General features: G+C 46.3%; 1 protein-coding gene across 3 annotated transcripts in view; it reads right to left on the bottom strand.

The window, feature by feature from the left end:
- The window catches only part of CHN2 (chimerin 2), a 299,632-nt gene that overhangs the window by 22,623 nt on the left and 257,873 nt on the right, over positions 1-19,136 (bottom strand). The window contains exons 1-3 of one of the 3 annotated variants that reach the window (XM_042921148.1): positions 17,175-17,306; positions 15,989-16,053; positions 10,042-10,119 (exon numbers count right to left, since the gene is read on the bottom strand). In XM_042921148.1, coding sequence (XP_042777082.1) covers positions 10,042-10,119; positions 15,989-16,006 — 96 coding nt within the window. In that variant the 5' untranslated portion in view covers positions 16,007-16,053; positions 17,175-17,306. Of the gene's footprint in view, positions 1-10,041; positions 10,120-15,988; positions 16,054-17,174; positions 17,307-19,136 lie in introns of those variants that run through there. The other 2 variants (XM_042921153.1, XM_042921140.1) reach the window with 2 other exon arrangements.

The raw sequence follows: 19,136 nt of genomic DNA, 5'->3' as shown, positions 1-19,136 counted from the left end.
GGGGCTCGAACTCACGGACCCTGAGATCATGACCTGAGCCGAAGTCGGACGCTTAACCGACTGAGCCACCCAGGCGCCCCTAGCCACAATGATTTTGAATAAGTAAAAGAATGTAGGAAAATACCTCTGGCCATACACCAAGACTTCTACAGTAACAAAAAAGTAAAACACTGCAGGATGGGCCACCAGACCAGTAGCATAGAGCAGAAAGGGCAGACACTAAGTCACACATCCATGGAAAACTGGTGTATCTCAGAAGTGGCTTTACAAATTAGTGGGAAAAGGAGGTCAGAGAGATGAATTATTTCCTATGTCATCCACCTGTCCACCCACTCATCATTCACTCGTGTATCTCAGACTTACATGCCGACTGCTTACTTTGAACCTGGCACTGTACTAGTCTTTGGAGATACAAAGTCTGATGGATCAGAGGAGGAAAGACCTCCCTGCGCTCAAAGATCTCATCTGTAAGAATAAATAGGCAACATAAATAATGATCCTATGGCAGTATAACAGAGATTACAATAGATTCTTCCTGAGAAGTCTGGGGAGAAATGATACTTGAACGGAGTTTTCAAGGATGGATAAGACTTCACCAGACTGGGAAAGACAGAATCTAGTGGGGAAGTTGTGTGGACTGGGGTGGCAGATGGCTTAGGGAGGACATTCTAAGAATAGGAAACAGCATCGCCAGAGGCCAGTGAGGGTGGGCTTGGTTTTTGAAAGGTCATGCAAAAAAGGGGTGACAATTTTTTTTTCTGGAATATCTCCAGTGGGTAAGAAATTGCGTGGGAAATATCTCCATACCTTGGGGTAAAAATGAAGACACAATGTCTAAAAAAATAAAGACAATAGAATATTTAGAAATTAGGAGACTAGCTATAATTTTATATATATATATATATATATACACATACACATATATATATATAATTTTATATGTATAATTTTATATAAATTTGTCTGTTTCCTTTACACAGACAAAATAGAAACCAGCCTAATGAATACTTCAGGAAAATACAGGATATTCCAGCCATAGATTTTCTAAAATTTCACTTTTTAGCAATATTAAAAAAAATGATGCATATCAAAATTGCATTTAATGCTTATTGGCCCTGCCCATATTTACCAACATCCTTTCCCATCAGTACATCCCCACCGCCTTTGATCTCATTTCTTCAGCCAAACAAATGCAGACAGACATTTTTTGAATAGCAAAAAACTTCTGTGTCCCCACAAATGCACATTCCCACAGAAATAAAACAAAATGGGGACAGAGGGGAACGTAAAGTTAGTTAAACATTATTTTAGGCCCACTGCCTAATTTCCTCTTTGTGATGGGCCACTGTTTATTTTCATGGCTGATCTATTGTTCAATTTTCTTTTGGGTCCGCAAGGGCAATCTCTAAACAGTAGACTAGATGTAAGGCTGAGGTCACTCTCTGAACGCATTCTGTTTAGGGTTGAGTTATGATGGCTACTCTCCCAACGAAATACCCCGTATCTTGAAAAATCACTGATCAGCTTTTTCCATTCTGTGAAGTTTATTGATTTTCAAGAATATCTTTTCAGAAAAAAGGACATTTTGCCAACTTTAAGGCAGTAACTAAAATACCCTAGACAGGAAGAAAATACCCCAGACAGGAAGAATGTCGGTCCAAGACCATTATACTGGGCATGGTCTGCCTGGGATTCCAAAACCACACCAAACAGAAAAAGATGATATTACGGGAGATAAGGTGTGTTTGACAAGTAGCCCAGGAATGGCCACTTAGTGCAAACAAGAGCCAGATTTGTCAAGAAAAATCTCAGGCGTTCAGCGAGTATCCCCTGACTTGACTCTAAATGAGCAGGATGTTGTTTGTCTCACATCTGCTGAATCTGGAAGGCAGTATTCCCTCGTGGTTTCATAACTAGTGTGTTTCGATGGGTCAGCGCAGACCCCATCCAAGTGTGTAATCAGCTCAGATCAGGTTCTAGACTGTAAGAAAGAGAAAGTGCTTTTTGTGACGCGCTACACTTGAGAAAGTTGTGCTTTTCTGTGTCCGTCAGCCATCAAGATTTCTGAACCTTGGCACTAGGGACATTTCGGGCTGGATAAATCATCGTCACTGTACGCTGTTTAGCAGCATCCCTGGCCTCTACCCACTAGATGCCAGTGGCACCCATCAGCTGGAACAGCCACAAATGTCTCCAGACTTTGCCAAATGTGCCCAAGGGGCAGAATAACCCTGATAGAGACTCATTGCTATAAACTAAAACCACATCGCCTCAGCTGGTTGTCTTTATTGTTTATATGAAAAATGAGAACTTTAGGGGCGCCTGGGTGGCTCAGTCAGTTAAGCAACCGACTTTGGCTCAGGTCATGATCTCGCAGTTCGTGAGTTCGAGCCCCGCGTCGGGCTCTGTGCTGACTGACAGCTGGGAGCCTGGAGCCTGCTTCAGATTCTGTATCTCCCGCTCTCTCTGTCCCTCCCCCACTCGCATTCTGTCTGTCTCTAAAAAATAAACATTAAAAAAAATTTTTTTTTTTTTAATGAGAACTTTATTCTTTTGATTTTAAAAGGATTCTTTGGGTCAAAGGCAGCTTTGTCTTAGCATAGGAGAGAGGGCTGGAGGTGGCTAACATCACTTCCAGCTACAAGTTGCTGGGTTTTGGGGGTCATGTAGTCCAGCTTCTGCCCAGAGTTACCCCAAGGGCTTGTCTGTAGTCACCCAGGGGGTCAGCTGCACTTGGCCTCCCGGGCTCAGCCAAGGGTTCTTCCTGTCATCTACTTACTGCTTTTCTCATAATCATGTGACAAATTAACTCATGAGAAATTAGGTTAAACTTTGGACTTTTCCCTCTTGCAAGATCAGATGAAATAATGACCTTGACGTGAACCTTTTCAGATGTAATGTAAATATCCGAGGGGAATCGCTCGGTCTGTGACAGACGACTAGGACTTCCCCCCCCCCCCACCCCGCTCCCCCAGAAGCCTGCTCAGTAGAGGTGCCAGAGGGCTGGGTGTGTCAACCGAGATACCACTCACCCCCAGATCTGTCTATTCAGCAGCTGTTCTCATAGCCTTAAAAAAGGATTTAATTTCTAGGACACTGATTGCCACAGTTTTGTGGGTATCTCCCCACTGCATAAAGTGACATGAGCTAGTGGTCACTTCCTCTCAGGTTTATCAGGGTATCAGCACCGATATTCTTGTGACAATGCCCTGCCCTCCAATCCTCTAGTGCTTCTCCATGGTCTAGTGCGTGTTTTCTCGGTCCCAGCACCACTGACGTTGGGGCCAGATCACTCTGTGTGGTCAGGACTTGTAGGACGTGCTGGGCATCGCAGGAAGTTTAGCAGAATCTCTTGCCTCTACTAGACAGCCCGTTAGCACATCCCAGTTATAAGGATCAGACATGTCTCTAGACCCTGCCAGATGTCTAGGCGAGAAGCACTCTGGTTGAACACCTCCCAATGGAAGAAGAGCTCACATTCTTAGGTCTCCACTGGTCTTTCTTGTACCTGGTAGTGCCTGGCACAGGGTTGGCCCTCAGTCCATATTCGATGAATAAGAAACTGCGTATCTAAATAGTTTCCCCATCTTAGAACTTTGAAAAAGACCCAACGAATATGTACAGTGATCATTGGTGCTTTTCTTTTTCTCCTCACAAAACACAAAAGGAGTATTTCTCTGGACTTAAAATGCCAGAATCAGCCATTTAGTCATTTAGAATAGCCCCTTTGATATGTTCTTTGGAATAAAACAAAATATAAAATTCATAACAGCTAAGCACTTGATATGGGTCAGACTCATGAGTAGATGATTTACATTTGTGTAACAGCTTGATCAAGCCACCGCCCTAGTGTGTGGCCTAAGCAAGGGTTTGTTGTCAAAATCTATCCTCTTTCCACCAGGTTCCGATGGTTTGTAAAGGATTTACAATGACAGTGTTCCAATATTTACATGAAAACAGGTCAAGGAGGAATAAGACAAGCTTTTAGTCAGACCCTGGCAGGCAGAGAAGGCCCTCGCCTATCTGAGAACCGTGTCCAAAAATGGTTTCCTCTCTTGCCTGAAATCCCTGCCATGAATGAAATTGCATTGGATAAAGGCACCGTGCTATTGGTTTCAAGAGGACCCATTTACATTATTTTTAACGCTTATTTATTTTTGAGAGAGAGAGAGAGAGAGAGAGAGAGAGAGAGACAGAGCGTGTGAGCCAGGGGAGGAGGGCAGGCAGGCAGGCAGACAGACAGACAGACAGACACACACACAGACACAATCTGAAGCAGTCTCCAGGCTCTGAACTGTCAGCCCAGAGCCCAGCGTGGGGCTCGAACCCATGAACTGCGAGATCATGACCCAAACCAGTCGGATGCTTAACCGACGGAGCCATCCAGGCGCCCCTGGGCCTTTCATTTTATATTCAACGTGATGAAGTCTGCCTTTTTCCTCTGAGTGGTTCCTTCCACACTCGTTTCTGCCCAAATGGCCTTTTCTGAAGCGGATTCCTGCAGGTGTAATATCCAACTGGCCCCGTTGCCGGAGCACACAGAAGTGGGATCGGCACGGGCAGCAAAGGGCACTGGGCCACTGCGTGCCCACGAGAACACAAGACAGGCAAAGTAGTAGGGACAAAGAAGGGCTCACACGTTCTTATGAAGTCAAGGACAAGGAAAAGAGAGGGGTTTGCATATGGAAAGCACAGATGCCTTGTTCCAAAGCACATGACCACTGACTGATGAGAATGCAAAAAGGAATGATAGGCACAGAAACCGTGAATGGGCCACATGACCCCAACGGCAAGGTGGTGGTACTGCCCCTGGACAGGTGCCCTGGCCACAGCTCCACTCCTGAACCCTGGTGCAGGATCCCATGCCTTACGCACTGGGGAGGCAGGTGCACAAGGAGCCTGCTGAACGAGCTTGCTTGTATCCCTCGTGGACGTGGGAACTGGGTGCTACTGATGTAGCCTTGGTCTACAGAGAGTGGGGGACACGAAAGGGTACGCTGAGAAACCATTTAACTTCTGTCCAGACTGGGCCACTTTTGAGAGTCGCCACACAAGAAGCTGGGACAACAACAGTGAGCCCGGGCATGAGTCTCCTCCCCTTCCTCCCTGTATAAGACACTGGGCAGCCCTGCCCAGCCAGACCCGCTGGCCAGATGGGGAAGGAGGGCTGGCCTGGCACACCCTGACACGATCCGTCTCTCTGGCACAGCCTAGTGGACCTGGCAAGGGCCCACACCTGCAAGGGCTTGAGCACAGCTAACACAAGTGTAATAAGCTACACCCAAGGGCAAACCGTGCGGTGGGGTGGCAGTGGGGAGAGAACGTGCAGTCTTAGGTAGACAGGGCCGTGAGATGTCTGCTACACGTCCTTTCAGCCAATATCTACTGACAGCCTGCTCCGGGCCAGGCCCTGTCCTGGACACTGGGGTTTCTGCAAAAGGAAAACAGACCCGAACCCCTGTCCCTAGCGCCAGGGGTGAGTGTTTCCGGCTGGTAAGGGGAAGGCGAGCCTACAAGTAAATACGTACCGTGCCAGTGGTCAGTGCTATGGAGAAAAGTAAAGCTGGGAGGAGGCTGGGCGAGGGACGGGTGGGGGACAGGAAGGGGATGGAAGGGGAGGGACGGGGCAAGGGCGGGGAGGTGGACAGGGGATGGGAAATGTGGGGTGGGGCCGAGTAGTTTGCTTTTCAACTTTTAGAATTTTCTGGACCTCTGCTCTCCATCCATATTCCATGTAAGGAGAGAAGAGTGGTCCTGCAATGTTTGGGTGGAGGGAGAGAATTCAGTAGAAGGAAGGAGTGATGTATGCGCACGTGCAGACTGGGAGGGCTGAGCACCGAGTGGGATGAGTGGAGAAAATGCCCAGGGTCATCCGTCTCCCTGGATCTGGCCCACCCCAGATGTGAAGTGAGCACCTCCCTCCTCGATGGTCTCCCGAACAGGGAGCACCCTCTTCACTCCTGGCTCATTTCTGACTCCCAAGTTTTCGTTCATGTCATTTGCATTGCCCAGAGCACTCTTGCATTTTTCTGTTACATGTAGCTAATGAGAGTGGAAGAAACAGACGATAGAAAAAAGGAAAGGAGGGCATGGAGAAGTAAGGGTAGAAAAAAAGAAACGGGGTGCTTGGATGGCTCAGTCAATTAAGCGTCCAACTCTTGATTTCGGCTCAGGTCATAATCTCATGGTTTGTGAGATGGAGCGCCGAGTCGGGTTCTACACAGACAGCACAGCACGGAGCCTACTTGGGATTTCTCTCTCTCTTTCTCTCCCTTTCACTCTCTGCCTCTCCCCCACTCATACACGCTCTCTCTCTCTAAATAAATCCGAAAAAAAGAAAAGAAGAAATATAGAGACAGAGAAAGCTGAACATTACAGCGCAAGAGATGAGAGAGACAAAAAGATGAATAGTAAAATAATAATAGAAGCTAACCTTACTGAGTGCCACGGACTGTAAGTGATTTACATGTATTCTTTAAGCCTTACAACACTCCCATTCTATAGATAAGGAAACTGAGGCTCATAGAACTAAGCTCTTTTCCAAAGGTCAAGCTATGGCCAGGAGTATTAAGCTGACCATTGCTACATCATCGCTGTGCTAAGTGGAGAAGAAGGGAAGGACAGCTATCCAGACTGTTGGGGCTCTGGGGATTTTGGTGTTATTAGGGTAGACCATCTCAAAGAGAGATATTCTACGTACAGGAGAGTGTCTCTACTAGATAAACAGAGATGCAGATATAAAATGAGTTAAAGGAGTGTCTCTTCCTTTATCAAAGGGTTTTCATGTTAGATAAGATCCTGTCAATTTCATAATTTCTTCAACAAATACCTCCTAATTCCCAGTATGTGCAAGTAATCCCAGAGAATTTAGGATTTAAATGAGCAACGACTATATCTGCATATGAAAAGTACATAATTATTGCATGAGAGGAAGTATAACTTTAATTTGCTTCCAAAAGCTTTTCTTCCCAGAGCTAAATTCTGTCTTTTCCTAGACATGATTTATTTATTTTTTTTATTTTTTAATTAAAAAAAAATTTTTTTTTAGACATGCTTTGTTTAAACAGCAAGGACAGTAGGTAGGCACCTAGGAGCAGTGCCTGGGGGCTTTCTGGCAGTTAAGTTCCCAACGTGTATAGGGGTGGGAGTTTCTATTCATTCCTCTTCAAGTAGTTTCTGGAGAGAGCCAGGAGGCTGCTTTTTACCTGGAGGCATAGTCCTTACTGGGGCAAAAAAATCTGGTTGTGGGGTGAGGCATTTAGATCCGCTGGCAGATTGGCATCTCTCGTAGGACCCCCTAGGCAAGAGCACAGCCAGGGTCTAGCAAACCTTATTTGCTGATGAGCGTGAAAATGTGATTATTTGTTTTTTGTATTGAACACTTACGCTATACTAATCACGTAGTACTCGAAAATAATAACCCGAATTACAAATCAAGAGTTTCTGCATAAAGCCTCTTAGATGTCAGCATAAAGAACAAGTTTGTGTTTTATGTCTTAATTTTATGCTGATTTCAAGCAGATGGCAGGGGCCTTTTGATAAGAGTTTTTCTTTGTTTGGTTGATTCACTGGTGATTACTAAAAACCCACTGCTCTATTTATAGCACTGACCAGCTTTTGGAGTATTCCTCTAAAGACCATGCAAAATTTCCACTTCAAATTGGTTGGGGGTGAGGAGAGGGCTGAATGAGGGTGGCAGGGGTGAGGAGTGACAGAGGAAACCACCCCCTCCCGGCCCTGCCACTCATCCTTCAGGACAGTGGCACGGGCAGTACCATTGAAAGCCACGGTCAACGGACACAGAGACTCAAGGGTCTGCCGTGTCTTGAAGATGTCTATTTACACGCGGAAGAGAAACGCTCCTGTCTGCCTTGCGTACTTTCCCCTAACAACTTGTCTGCTCTCTACCTTTTCTTCTCTCGATAGCTGTAATTTAGAAGGGATCACACCGAGTAGATACTGACTTTTCCAGCAAACACTGAAAGAGCTGTTGATGGATTCCAGTGGTAAATAATTAATCAATACAGAGCGCGTGTTAGCAACAGCACTATGCAGGAAACTAAGTCTCAGCTACCTTTTTTGTTTCAAATGTCCTCCTTTCCCAATCAGAGATCTAAGATTAAAAAAACCGAAATCAGTTTTGGAAGTGTACATCGACCAAACATTTAGTTGTCGCAAGACACAAGCCCAGGCACCGTACGCCGAGGGAGAAGCTATCCCCATGCAAGCACGTATCGCGGTGAGGGCAGAATTCCAATTCCATCTCAAAGCCAGAAGCGCTGGTGTGTTCAAGAGGAAGGAAAGGAATTTGCCAAGTCCAAGAAGATCCACCCTCCCAACCCGTGGTAGTACATCCATAGGATGCAAAGAACCAGGATTTCTGCCCAAAGTCAGAAAAACATTTTCTTAAGACAAAAAAATTAATAAGGGTAAATACAGAAAACAGGAAAGAGAAAAAAACACGAGGCTTTCTGTACTCCCCATGAGAGCCGTCACTATTCGGCCACAGGAGAAATATCTAGAGCCTTGGCGTCAGTGAGGATCTATAGAATACAAGTCTTCATCCTCAGGCTAAATATGGAGGGCTGAATAATTCCATTCCTCAGCTCAATTACAGCACGCAGATGCCCAAGCCCCTCGCTTTAGCAGCAGGGCAAACGGACCCGACAGACACGAGTGTTTACTTAATAGACACATATCTGTCCTTACAAAGAACTGAAAATGGACAGAATAAAATAGGTTTCCCTGGTCACCTCTGGTGAAGGGCTATCTAGTTCCTTCAACAGTTACTTGGGCTACTGGTCCTAAAGGAAACGAGTTTAAAAAAAGAAGACCATTCACGGGGCGCCTGGGTGGCTCAGTCGGTTGAGCATCTGACTTTGGCTCAGGTCATGATCTTGCAGTTGACAAGTTCGAGCCCCGCGTCGGGCTCTGTGCTGATGGCCCGGAGCCTGGAGCCTGCCTCGAATTCTGTGTCTCCCTCTCTCTCTGCCCCTCCCCCACTCATGCTCTGTCTCTCTCTGTCTCAAAAATAAATAAACATTACAAAAAAAAATTTTTTTTTAAAAAGAGGACAATTCACAATTTGCCGCCCCCACCTCTTCTTTTCTTCCTGGATCCTTCACTCTCCACTCTCACCAGTGTCTAAACGTCAGCCCATTTGCTGGGGCAAAACCTCTCACTGTGTCACCTCCACTCAACTACATCTCCGGCCAGGCAATTTGACATCGGAATCTCCTCCAGCCATTTCTTGGAAAACACATTAGGGCAAAGGAAATAGGCCGTGATTTCTGATGGTAGGCCGTTTTTTGTTTGTTTTTTTTCTTTTCTTTTTCTACAAGGGCTAGTCTGAAATGAAGATAGCAGTATTTCCAGTTTACAAACACACATGGGAGTATGCACTAAAGCTCCCACCAGCTTCCCCTATCTTTTTGTTTGGTCTGGTGAGCAGGATCAAGGCTGTGCCGAGAGGGGAGCCTGGCAAGGCTGCTGGGGTGCTCCCCCCACCCCCACCCCGTACCCAGAGCACAAGCAAAAGCTACTGGATGGCATCTCCTGTCCTATTCACAGCCGTCTACACATAAACCAGAGGAGCTAGCATCCCTGAAAACAAAGACAAAACACAGAATGTGAAATGGGCAATGGTTTTCTGTGCCTCAGAGACAGCAATATTCTTTAGAGCCACTCTGAGTGGAAAAGTACTGCTCGATGTTCATCAGAAGATCTCCCAGTGGCAGAGATCGGGCGTGCTCTGCTCTTCTCCCGCTGGACGGGGCGGGGGGATATGGAGAGGAAATGAGCCCGGGTCTCCAGGACTAAGTTAACATACATATAGGTGTTTCTAGGCATCAGGCAAACGGCTGTCTGAGGTCTCCAGTTTGATGCAAAGCAAAGGTCTCAGGTTGTGCACGCAACTAGATGTGGAAAGCAAAGGAATCTGCTGTCTCATTACTTTATAAACAAAGAGGGGACGGAAACCATCAACCGCACCTCTCCACCTGCCCTTTAGTAACAGAAGAAAGAGCGCAGAGGCTTGCTTACCTTGAAGTTGTGTGTCTTCTCATAGTTGAAGTGGTTGTCGTTGTGCGTGAGGGCGGCCCTTCGGACCAGGGACGAGATCTGTGAACAGGCAAAGAGTCTGAGAGGGGGCCAAAGAAAACTGCCTTTGACTCCCACCTTCACCCCCAAGGCCACGGCCAACAGCTCCTGGCGTTTCCTGCCTTGCTTAGGCTTCCGAACCACAGCACATTTTTTCTCATTCTCCAGCCACAGTTCCTCGGAGAACCTAGCGCCTGGACCCCACATCTTTCTAGTTTCCCCCGTGAAGCTCAGAGCCGTCAGGTTTTTTGAACCGCGGCTAATGTTAGGCAGCAGATTTGAGGCAGCTGCGTCCTGTCTGCAGAGGCCTCCGGCATGTGACCTGGAAAGGCTGGTTTGAGTGATGGAGGGGGTTCTGCATGTGAATAAGGACGGGGCTGTTTTGTGCTATTTCTTGAGGCCGACGTGTGCCTGGAACAATAGCACACATTCATGAGCACAGCAGTCCCCAGAAGCTGTATCCTGTCGCCACTGAGGGCTCAATGGAGGAGGCAGGGGCAGGCAGCTTTATTCCTCCTGCCACGGGAGAGACCTCTCGTGCTTGCTTGCACATTTCTCTCCCTCCCTCCCTCTCTCTCTCTCTCTCTCTTTCACACACACACACACACACACACACACACACACACACACACAACTAGTTCTGATGTTCAAAGCCCGACGCTGTATCCAATTATTCTGGGGGCTCTGAGCCCCATCCTGGGCTGAACGCCGGCAGATTAAACCTTTTAAACCCTGATGATTGTTTAATCTTATAGGGATGAAGCCTGCCTCCCTTTAGACAAAAAAAACTGCCCTAGCACTCGAAGCTTAATTTTTATTCGTCTGTGTGCATTGAATTAGAAGAGTCTAAAAAGTGAATGGGTCACAGAAAAAGCATAGCACTTCAGCACAGAGTTCCATCTACAGCCACAGTTTCAGCATAAAAGGTAGGGTGTCTTGCTCCAAAGCACCCTCCAGTCTCTCTTCCCCACCCCCCCCTTCTCCGCACGCATGCAGACAAGTCACTATTCCTTCATTCAAACCTAAACATCAAAGTCGCTTTTGTTTGAACTATAACCCCTTCAATGTTCATTCTTTTAGGGCCTAAGCCTGATGCTCCCGATGGGTTTTCAAGCTTCATCTGTTTGATGGTCTCACTAGAGACTAAAGTGTTTAGTCCCGGGTCTCTCCACTAGAGCAGTGAGGAAATCATTGTGTCTTGGGAGTATTCCCGATCTGCTGACAAAAGTTAATGCAGCCGATGCCTGATGGTAAAATCAATGCTGTCGAAACGAGGGCGCAAGGAGAGTGCAGAGGGCTGGACCGTCATGTAGATATACAGTCCACGGATGCCATCCTGTCTTCTACTGACACATGGCCCCACACCCCAGCCCCTCCAAGCAGCCTTGTGAAGAATCATGCAAGGTCAGTGTTTTCCCGTGTAATTCTTTATTCCTGACAACGACCGTCATTCCACCTTGGTTCAGAAGGGCATCCTTCCAGGTCACCCTTGTTACCTTCAGGGATCATAAGAGCCAACTTTATGTTGAACCACTGAGCACAATATCATTATTGGGCCAGGCAATATTCAGAACGTATTAGATGCCCTTACTCATTTACGGTGCAGCTCATGTGCATGACAGACAAGACTTCTCTTCCCATGTTTTTGTTTTTGTTTTTGTTTTTAATTTTTTTTTAACGTTTATTTGTTTTTGAGACAGAGAGAGACAGAGCATGAACGGGGGAGGGTCACAGAGAGAGGGAGACACAGAATCTGAAACAGGCTCCAGGCTCTGAGCTGTCGGCACAGAGCCCGACGCGGGGCTTGAACTCACGGACCGCGAGATCGTGACCTGAGCCGAAGTCGGACACTTAACCGACCGAGCCACCCAGGCGCCCCTCTTCCCATGTTTTTGGATGAAGAGATTGAGGCACCGAGAGGTGAAGCGATTTGCCTGAGGACATGCCCTTGGCTTACGGGGCACAGCCCGGGACTAGAGCCCAGAGTATCTGTGTCCAGCACCTGGGTTCTCAAACACCCAGTCCTGGCGCCCAAGGGAGCCGATGTGGTGCCACATCCTGCCATCGTGTCCTGCTCTATCTAAACTATTGGCCAAGCCTGCCCCCTCTTCCCCTTCTTGCCCCACGCTCTCTCCGCAGCACATCTCACACACAGCTGTACAGTCGTCTTCCTAGTCCATTTATACCTGTTCAGAAAGTGTCAGTGACTCTCCACGGCCTAATGGTGTTGGGGCATGGGGGGTTTTTCACGAGCTCATCTCCATCTTCTACCCAGCTCACGCCTTTCTCTCCACTCCCCTCCACAAATCCTACAAAGTCTCTCTCTGACACACTCACCTGGGTGACCGGCTCTGTTCTTTAGCATACTGCGGTATCATTTTACAAGTCCAGGTGCCCCAAAACATTCGCATTCTCACCCACATGCCGCCCTCTCCGAAAAGGGCTTCTCCAAACTCCCCACCAGAAGCCAACACGCTCCTCTGAGATCCCATAGGGTTTCCCCCACATTTTCCTTCTTGCACGTCGTCCCTTTCTGTCTTACATTAGAGTGCTTTATACCTGTCCTTGCCCTATTGAGAAGTCACTGTGACACGTTCTATGTCAAATTCACCGTCAAGAGTATCTAATATAATTCCTTGCCATAGTAGGCAGTGACGGTAAGTTGCCAAGATGTACCTGTGATCCCCCATCACCATGCAGTAGCTTCCAAGGGCCTGAACCTCCAGGGATCTGCCTTCCTGATGGGCCCCACCAGACTCCTCCTTCCCGTTGCCCCCCTGGAAAGGACATCTGCCATCCACAGGGGTTGCGTGAAGGCATGGAAGGTCTTTGAAAGGCTTGTAATCCTTAGCCTAGAGGCAAAAAGACAGAAGGAACAAGGGTCCTTCCCCAAGTCTTCACCGCTGGCAGGTCCACAGAGACCTTTAGACGGTGAGCCGTTCTGTGTAAGAACTGAGTCTGTGACCTACACCAGGCTAATTATACGGGGGTACGGTTTTAGAATCTGAGAAGACACCTCTTTAAATGGAAAGTGGGAAAACGGGTCTCCTTTCTCCTTTTGGGATATGGCGGTTGAATATTAGGAAATTTGATACTTTCTCGTGTCTGTGCCCTTCCAACAAGAAATTTTGATTTCTATTCGTGACAGTGATTTGTTTTTCAGATCTCGGTTCCATACGATTTACCCAAACATAAGACCCATTCAGATGCGTGAAGGAGCTGCACACACTGGTCACTTAAGATGCATCTTTAGAAGGAACCAGAAGTGCTGGCATTTGAGTGAGCATTATTGTGCGTAGGGTGGATGACCCCAGATCACCCTCCTACTACAGGAAAAATGATTACAAACATCTCTTGGTAAAACTTCCCTCTCAGATAATTCCATCGCACAGAGCTTTTCTTCACCCAAGTATCTCCAGGACGGTGCCTTGGCCTCTTTTATATCCCCCACAACGACTAATACATGTTCTCTATACATGGTGGGCACGCCGCACTTTGGCGGGCAGTCCCTTCGAACAAAAATTTCTGTCTGACCTATTTTTAGCCACACGGCCGTTGGAGGGAGCACATTTCCCCGCATGCTCTGTTTAAATCAGGGATTCTCCACCTTGGAACCACTGACACTTGGGACCAGATAATCCACTGTTGGGGGAGGCTGTCCTGTGCATCGTAGGACGGTGAGTGGCACCCCTTGCCTCTAGATGCCATCAGAACGCCCAACGGTGGTGATCAAACATCTTTCCAGACATTGCCAAGTTTTCCTCTGAGGCAGCACTGCCCCCAGTGGAGAATAGCTGGGTTAGGCTAATAACACAAGTATTTACAGTACGCTTCCCATGTGGCACGTATGTACTTTACATACCTTGACTCATTTAAGATTTATGAGGTAGGTACTGTTATACTTATCCCCACTTTACAGAGAGGAACTGGGCAGCTGGGATTAGAACCCAGGCACAGCTAACTAGGTCTGGGCTTTTTTTTTTTTTTTTTTTTTTTTTTGCTGAGAATACGTTTATTTTTTATTGTGATTCGATACACATAACAAAATTTACCATTTTAGCCATTTTAAAGTGTACAATTCAGCAATTCAGTGGCATTAAGTACATTCACAATATTCTGCAATCATTACCACTATCTAGTTCCAGAACATTCCGTCATCCAACATGAGACTCCATACCCATTAAGCGGTCCCTCACCGTTCCCCTCGTCCTCAGGCCCCTGGTCACCACAATCTGCTTTCTATCTCTATGGATTTACCTATTCTGAACATTTCATATAAATGGAATCGTGCGATATATGGCCTTTTGTGTCTGGCTTCCCTCACTTAGGAAAATGTTTTCAAGGTTCATCTGTATCAGAGCATGTATCAATACTTCACTGACTTTTGCTGAATAACAATCCGTTGTGTGGATATAATACATTTTGTTGATGATTTGGGTTTTCATCTTTTGGCTGTTTGTAAATAATGCTGCTAATAAGTTTCTGCTTGAACACCTATTTTCAGTTGTTTTGGGTAAATAATCAATCTATGCTTTTAATCACCCTCTAAACAGCCTCATTCAAATAATGCCCACATTTAAAAACATCCAGGGGTTAAATGCCAAAATTACTCTCATCTCCCTTGTTAACCATTAGCAACTCCCAGGCCTGGTGTTCCTGGTCTGGTTTTTACAGAGGAGAATGTTGTTTTCCCTGAGGCTTCTTCCAAAGCAGGCACTACTTAAGATACTTTTGGAAGTAGGTGGGACTATAAATAAATAGTGAAATAAGCTTACCACTTCCTTTTTTCCTTTTTATAAATAAGGGTTGGGATTCTATTTTTTATGGCCTCTCACTGTCCTTTTTTCTATGGTTTGGATCCCAAAGCCAAGAAAGAATCAGGTAACAAGAAGGCAGTAGGAAGGGTGTCAGATGAAGAGAGGGGGGGCAATGGTGGGTCGGTGGGCAGGAAGACATGGGAAAACGAAACCCACTGGGGTGCTTGTGTGCATGTAAAGTGCCCAGGAGAGAAAGATGGTGGGAGAAAGAGGCATACCCTTCCCTCTGTGCTGACTTTAGTCACCTAGCATCATAAACCCAGACGGGACCTCAGAATTCATCCACCCAATAGCCCCTCTCCACCTTGGCTCAGGCAAGCCCACCTCTGGGGACCATGACATTTTGCCTCATTTAGTACCAATTTCTAGAAAAGGTGATTTCTCACCAATCTGCAATTCTTCCACAGACTTCAAGTAAAGTCCACTCTGCGTTTTTAGGAGGGTTCATTGAAAATGTCACCATCCATCCCTGGAGAGTCTCTCTTCACTCTTCCAGCCCCAGCTCTTACGTTCCTGGGGCCTCTCTCACTTCTCTGTCCCTGGAGTCTGAGTCCCCCTTAGGGAGCGAGAAAGACTGACCTCTGCCCCTGATGCAAACACTACCCTGCAGCTATAGGCAGCTGTTGCCTCGTGGAGGTATAGGAAATGAAAATCAATACTATTAAGGCTGGCGAGGGGGTCGTGAGGAGAGCTCTCTGATACTTGGCTATGTCTGCGTGAAGTAGCTCAAGTCTGGGGGGAAAAGTTGGCAACGTATCAAATGTCTCATGTGTATTGATCCAATGATTGTATTTCCAGGATTCCCTTAAGAAGATCTTCAGACCAAGAATTAAGTAGAAAAGATACATAGGTAAAGAGATAGATATTCATCGTAACAATAGTATCAAGCAATGAGAAAAGGCTTACACACGAGATAGGGAGAGGTTAAATTATGGTGTAAAAATATGTAATGGACTATCACGTAGGCACTAACAAAGATGATTAAAATAACTGTTAATGATGAAGGGATATGCTCCTGAGATAATAGTTGGGTAAGAAGTAGCCTCTTAAAACATATTTAGTATGATTCTCACTTTTTTAAGTACATTCATGGAGAATATCCGAAGAAAACACACCAGAATATCTCCAGCATACCTTACTGTTGGAGGAAAGAAACCGTCATCTCTGGGTGAAGATATTTTAAAGGACATTTACTTTCTTCTTTCTTCTTTTCTGTACTTTTTGAGTTTCCTACAATGACTATATTCTACCGCCATTATATAGAAAGACAGATTTTGTAGGGTATTAAGGAGGGCACTTGTGATGAGCATTGGGTGTTGTACGTATGTACGTGATGAATCACTCAATTCTACACCTGAAACCAATTTTATCCTATATGTTAACTAACTAGAATTTAAATAAAACTTGAAAAAAAGGAAAAAAAATATAGATTTTGTAAAAGTACCTTATAAAAACTTTCTTGCGTTTAGTGTGCCCAGATAATAAATCCTTAACATCACAGACCACCTTTGGGCTCGTCCAATCCTGCCTGCTCTTTTCACAGGTGAGAAACTGAGGTCAGAGAAGTTTAATGATTTGTGTGCTCTTCGCTCCCATCCCATCACAGGGCTTCTCTACAGCTAGATCTAGAATCAGATCCTGCTCTGGGTTCTCTCGCCTGTGACCCCTCTACCATTTAGTGCTTCTTACCCTGGGGTAAACCTCAGAACCCCCAGAAGGCTTGTTAAAACACAGACTGTTGGGCCCTAGCCTCAGCATTTCTGACTCCATCAATGGGAGATCAGGCCTAAGAATCTGCATCTCTAACAGACTCCCAGGTGATGCTGATGTTGGGACCACACTTTGAGGACCCATTTTGTGCTTTCCACTGAACCTATCGGTCTCAACCTTGAAGATACTTAGAATTGCCTAGGAACAAACAAAGAAACAAAAGCCATGTTCCAATTCCATCTCTGACCAATTAAATCCAGATTTCTGGGGACGGACCCTGGATTTTAAAAAATCCTCCAGGGGATTCTAAAACGCTCCCGGCATGGAAAGCCGAGGCACTAATCCCAAGTGCTTCAACCCAGGGGATGGTTAGAGAAGATGGAGATATCCACGCGGTAAATGCTTAGTGAACGCCCTCCCCTCCCGCAAAGGAATCAATACCTTTTCAAACACAAAGTGTGATCATGTTTCTATGCCAGCCCACCCCCACCTCCCACTGTGCTACTTAAAACCTCCATGGATTTTTAAGCTAAAAGCAAAAATCCATACCATGACCTACAGGGGCCCGCGTCGGGTCCTGCCACCTTTCCAGCCTTGCCTCCGATCCCTTTCCTCCTGTCACCTTGAGAAGTTATAATCATAAGCTATTAGTATGCTTTTAAAATCATTATCCATGACCCCTTCTAGATGACTAGCTTTATGACATCAGGAGCTGCGTGTGCTTTCATCACAAATAAGACCCCAGGGCCATACTTCGCCCCTGGCACAAAGTAGGCTCTTAGTAAATTTTACTGGATGAATGAATGAATGTCCATGGCTATAAAATATCTTGATGTCAGAGGGCCACATCACTGTCGGTTTACCTAGTCATTTTACTTCTGCGAGTCTTTGACATAAAATCCAGGGGTCAGGGCACCTGGGTGGCTCAGTTGGTTAAGCGTCGGACTCTTGATTTCGGCTCAGATCATGATCTCATGGTGTGTGAGATAGAGCCCTGAGTCGCCTGACCCCGACCAGCGCTGGGCATGGACCCTGCTTAAGATTCTCTCTCTCTCCTGCTCCCTCTGTTCCTCCCCTGCTTGCATGCAATGAATGAATGAATGAATGAATGATAAATGAACACATAAATAAAATCCAGGTGCCATGCTCTTTAGGTTTCCTTTTGACCAAGTTGTCGGACTTCTGGTGTCACAAGATGGGGCCCTGGAAACAGGGAGACCCTGCAGGATCAGGCCTTAAGGGACACAACCAGGTTTGGCACGAGCATAGAATTAAAAGTAGCATCACATATTTGTGGGGTACATTGTATGATATGATATCTTTCCTCTACAAGGAAGGTGGAATGGGTGTCATTATCGTCATCTGACAGTTAAGGAAACTGAGGTCCTAACAGGCAATGTCCAGGGGAAGAGAAGCCAGTGTCTTGGTTTTCTTTCCATGGGAATCCCTGACACTTTGGTTCTAGTGGATCCACAGCGGTGGCTAACTGCTCACTGACACAAGGACTCCTTTCTCCTCTCTGCTCCCAGGGACCTCTTGAAAAACTTTTAAAATGGTGCACTCCCTACAGTTCTATTAACGCATCTCGAGGGATTAGCAGGACACCAACCCTAGCTTGGCACTCATGAAAGTTTTGTTGCATGAAAAGTGAATACTCATTTTTTTTTTTTTGCATCTTTCTACTTTTCTTGCCTTCCATTAAAACGACTTACAAGTTTTACAAGAGTCAGCGCGTTCTCGTATTTTTCTTAGACCCTCAGTTCACTTCCCACACACATGTCTGGGGTTCTGGAGCTGGGTGATGAGTCTGGACTGCACAGTATTTCTTCAAAGCCACAAAACATGAAGTCCCGCCCAGAGACACTCGGCTAAGATGCTGCAGGCATTCAGTCAGCTTGAAATGAAAAAAAATATATACATGCATACACACACACACACACACACACACACACATGCATATGCATGTACATACATGGGACTAGTGGATAAGAGGTAGGCAATATGGTTTTTGCTGGGGCATCCTAGATCTGCCTCTCTATTCCTGTTGGTAAGTGAAAAAACCAGAAATTCTAAGTGAAGAGTAGCCCCAATTATTGAATGATAACCAAAGGGCCGGTTTTCTTTTCTTAATGCCACTAAGCCCAGCCTAACTGATCCCATGAACTCTGAAAACTACTAGGGCCAGATGAATCTTCTTTGCTCCCCCTCAGAACTGCCCTGTGTTTGCTGTATTCTCTGCTTGTGGTTTTCAGCCCTGAAAGACGAAGAAGACAACCCAGGGATATGAGGGAACTGCAAACCCATCCCCATGACTGCTAAAGAAACGAGAGAGGGCGGAGGGGGGGGGGGCACCCTGCCATCCCTCCTGCCCAGGCCCTCATCAGAGAGGCAGGATCCTGGCTCTATCAGAGTCCACTGAAAATATCAGGTACCAACAGCTGCCCTGGCCGACTCCTAAAACTCCTGGCGACCTCCAAGCCTGCTGCGCCGTGGTCCGAGAAGAAGAGGGTT

The sequence above is a fragment of the Panthera leo genome, chromosome A2 (genome assembly GCF_018350215.1).
Source record: "Panthera leo isolate Ple1 chromosome A2, P.leo_Ple1_pat1.1, whole genome shotgun sequence".
Classification (NCBI taxonomy): Eukaryota; Metazoa; Chordata; class Mammalia; order Carnivora; family Felidae; genus Panthera; species Panthera leo.
This window is presented reverse-complemented; position numbering and strand designations above follow the sequence as displayed.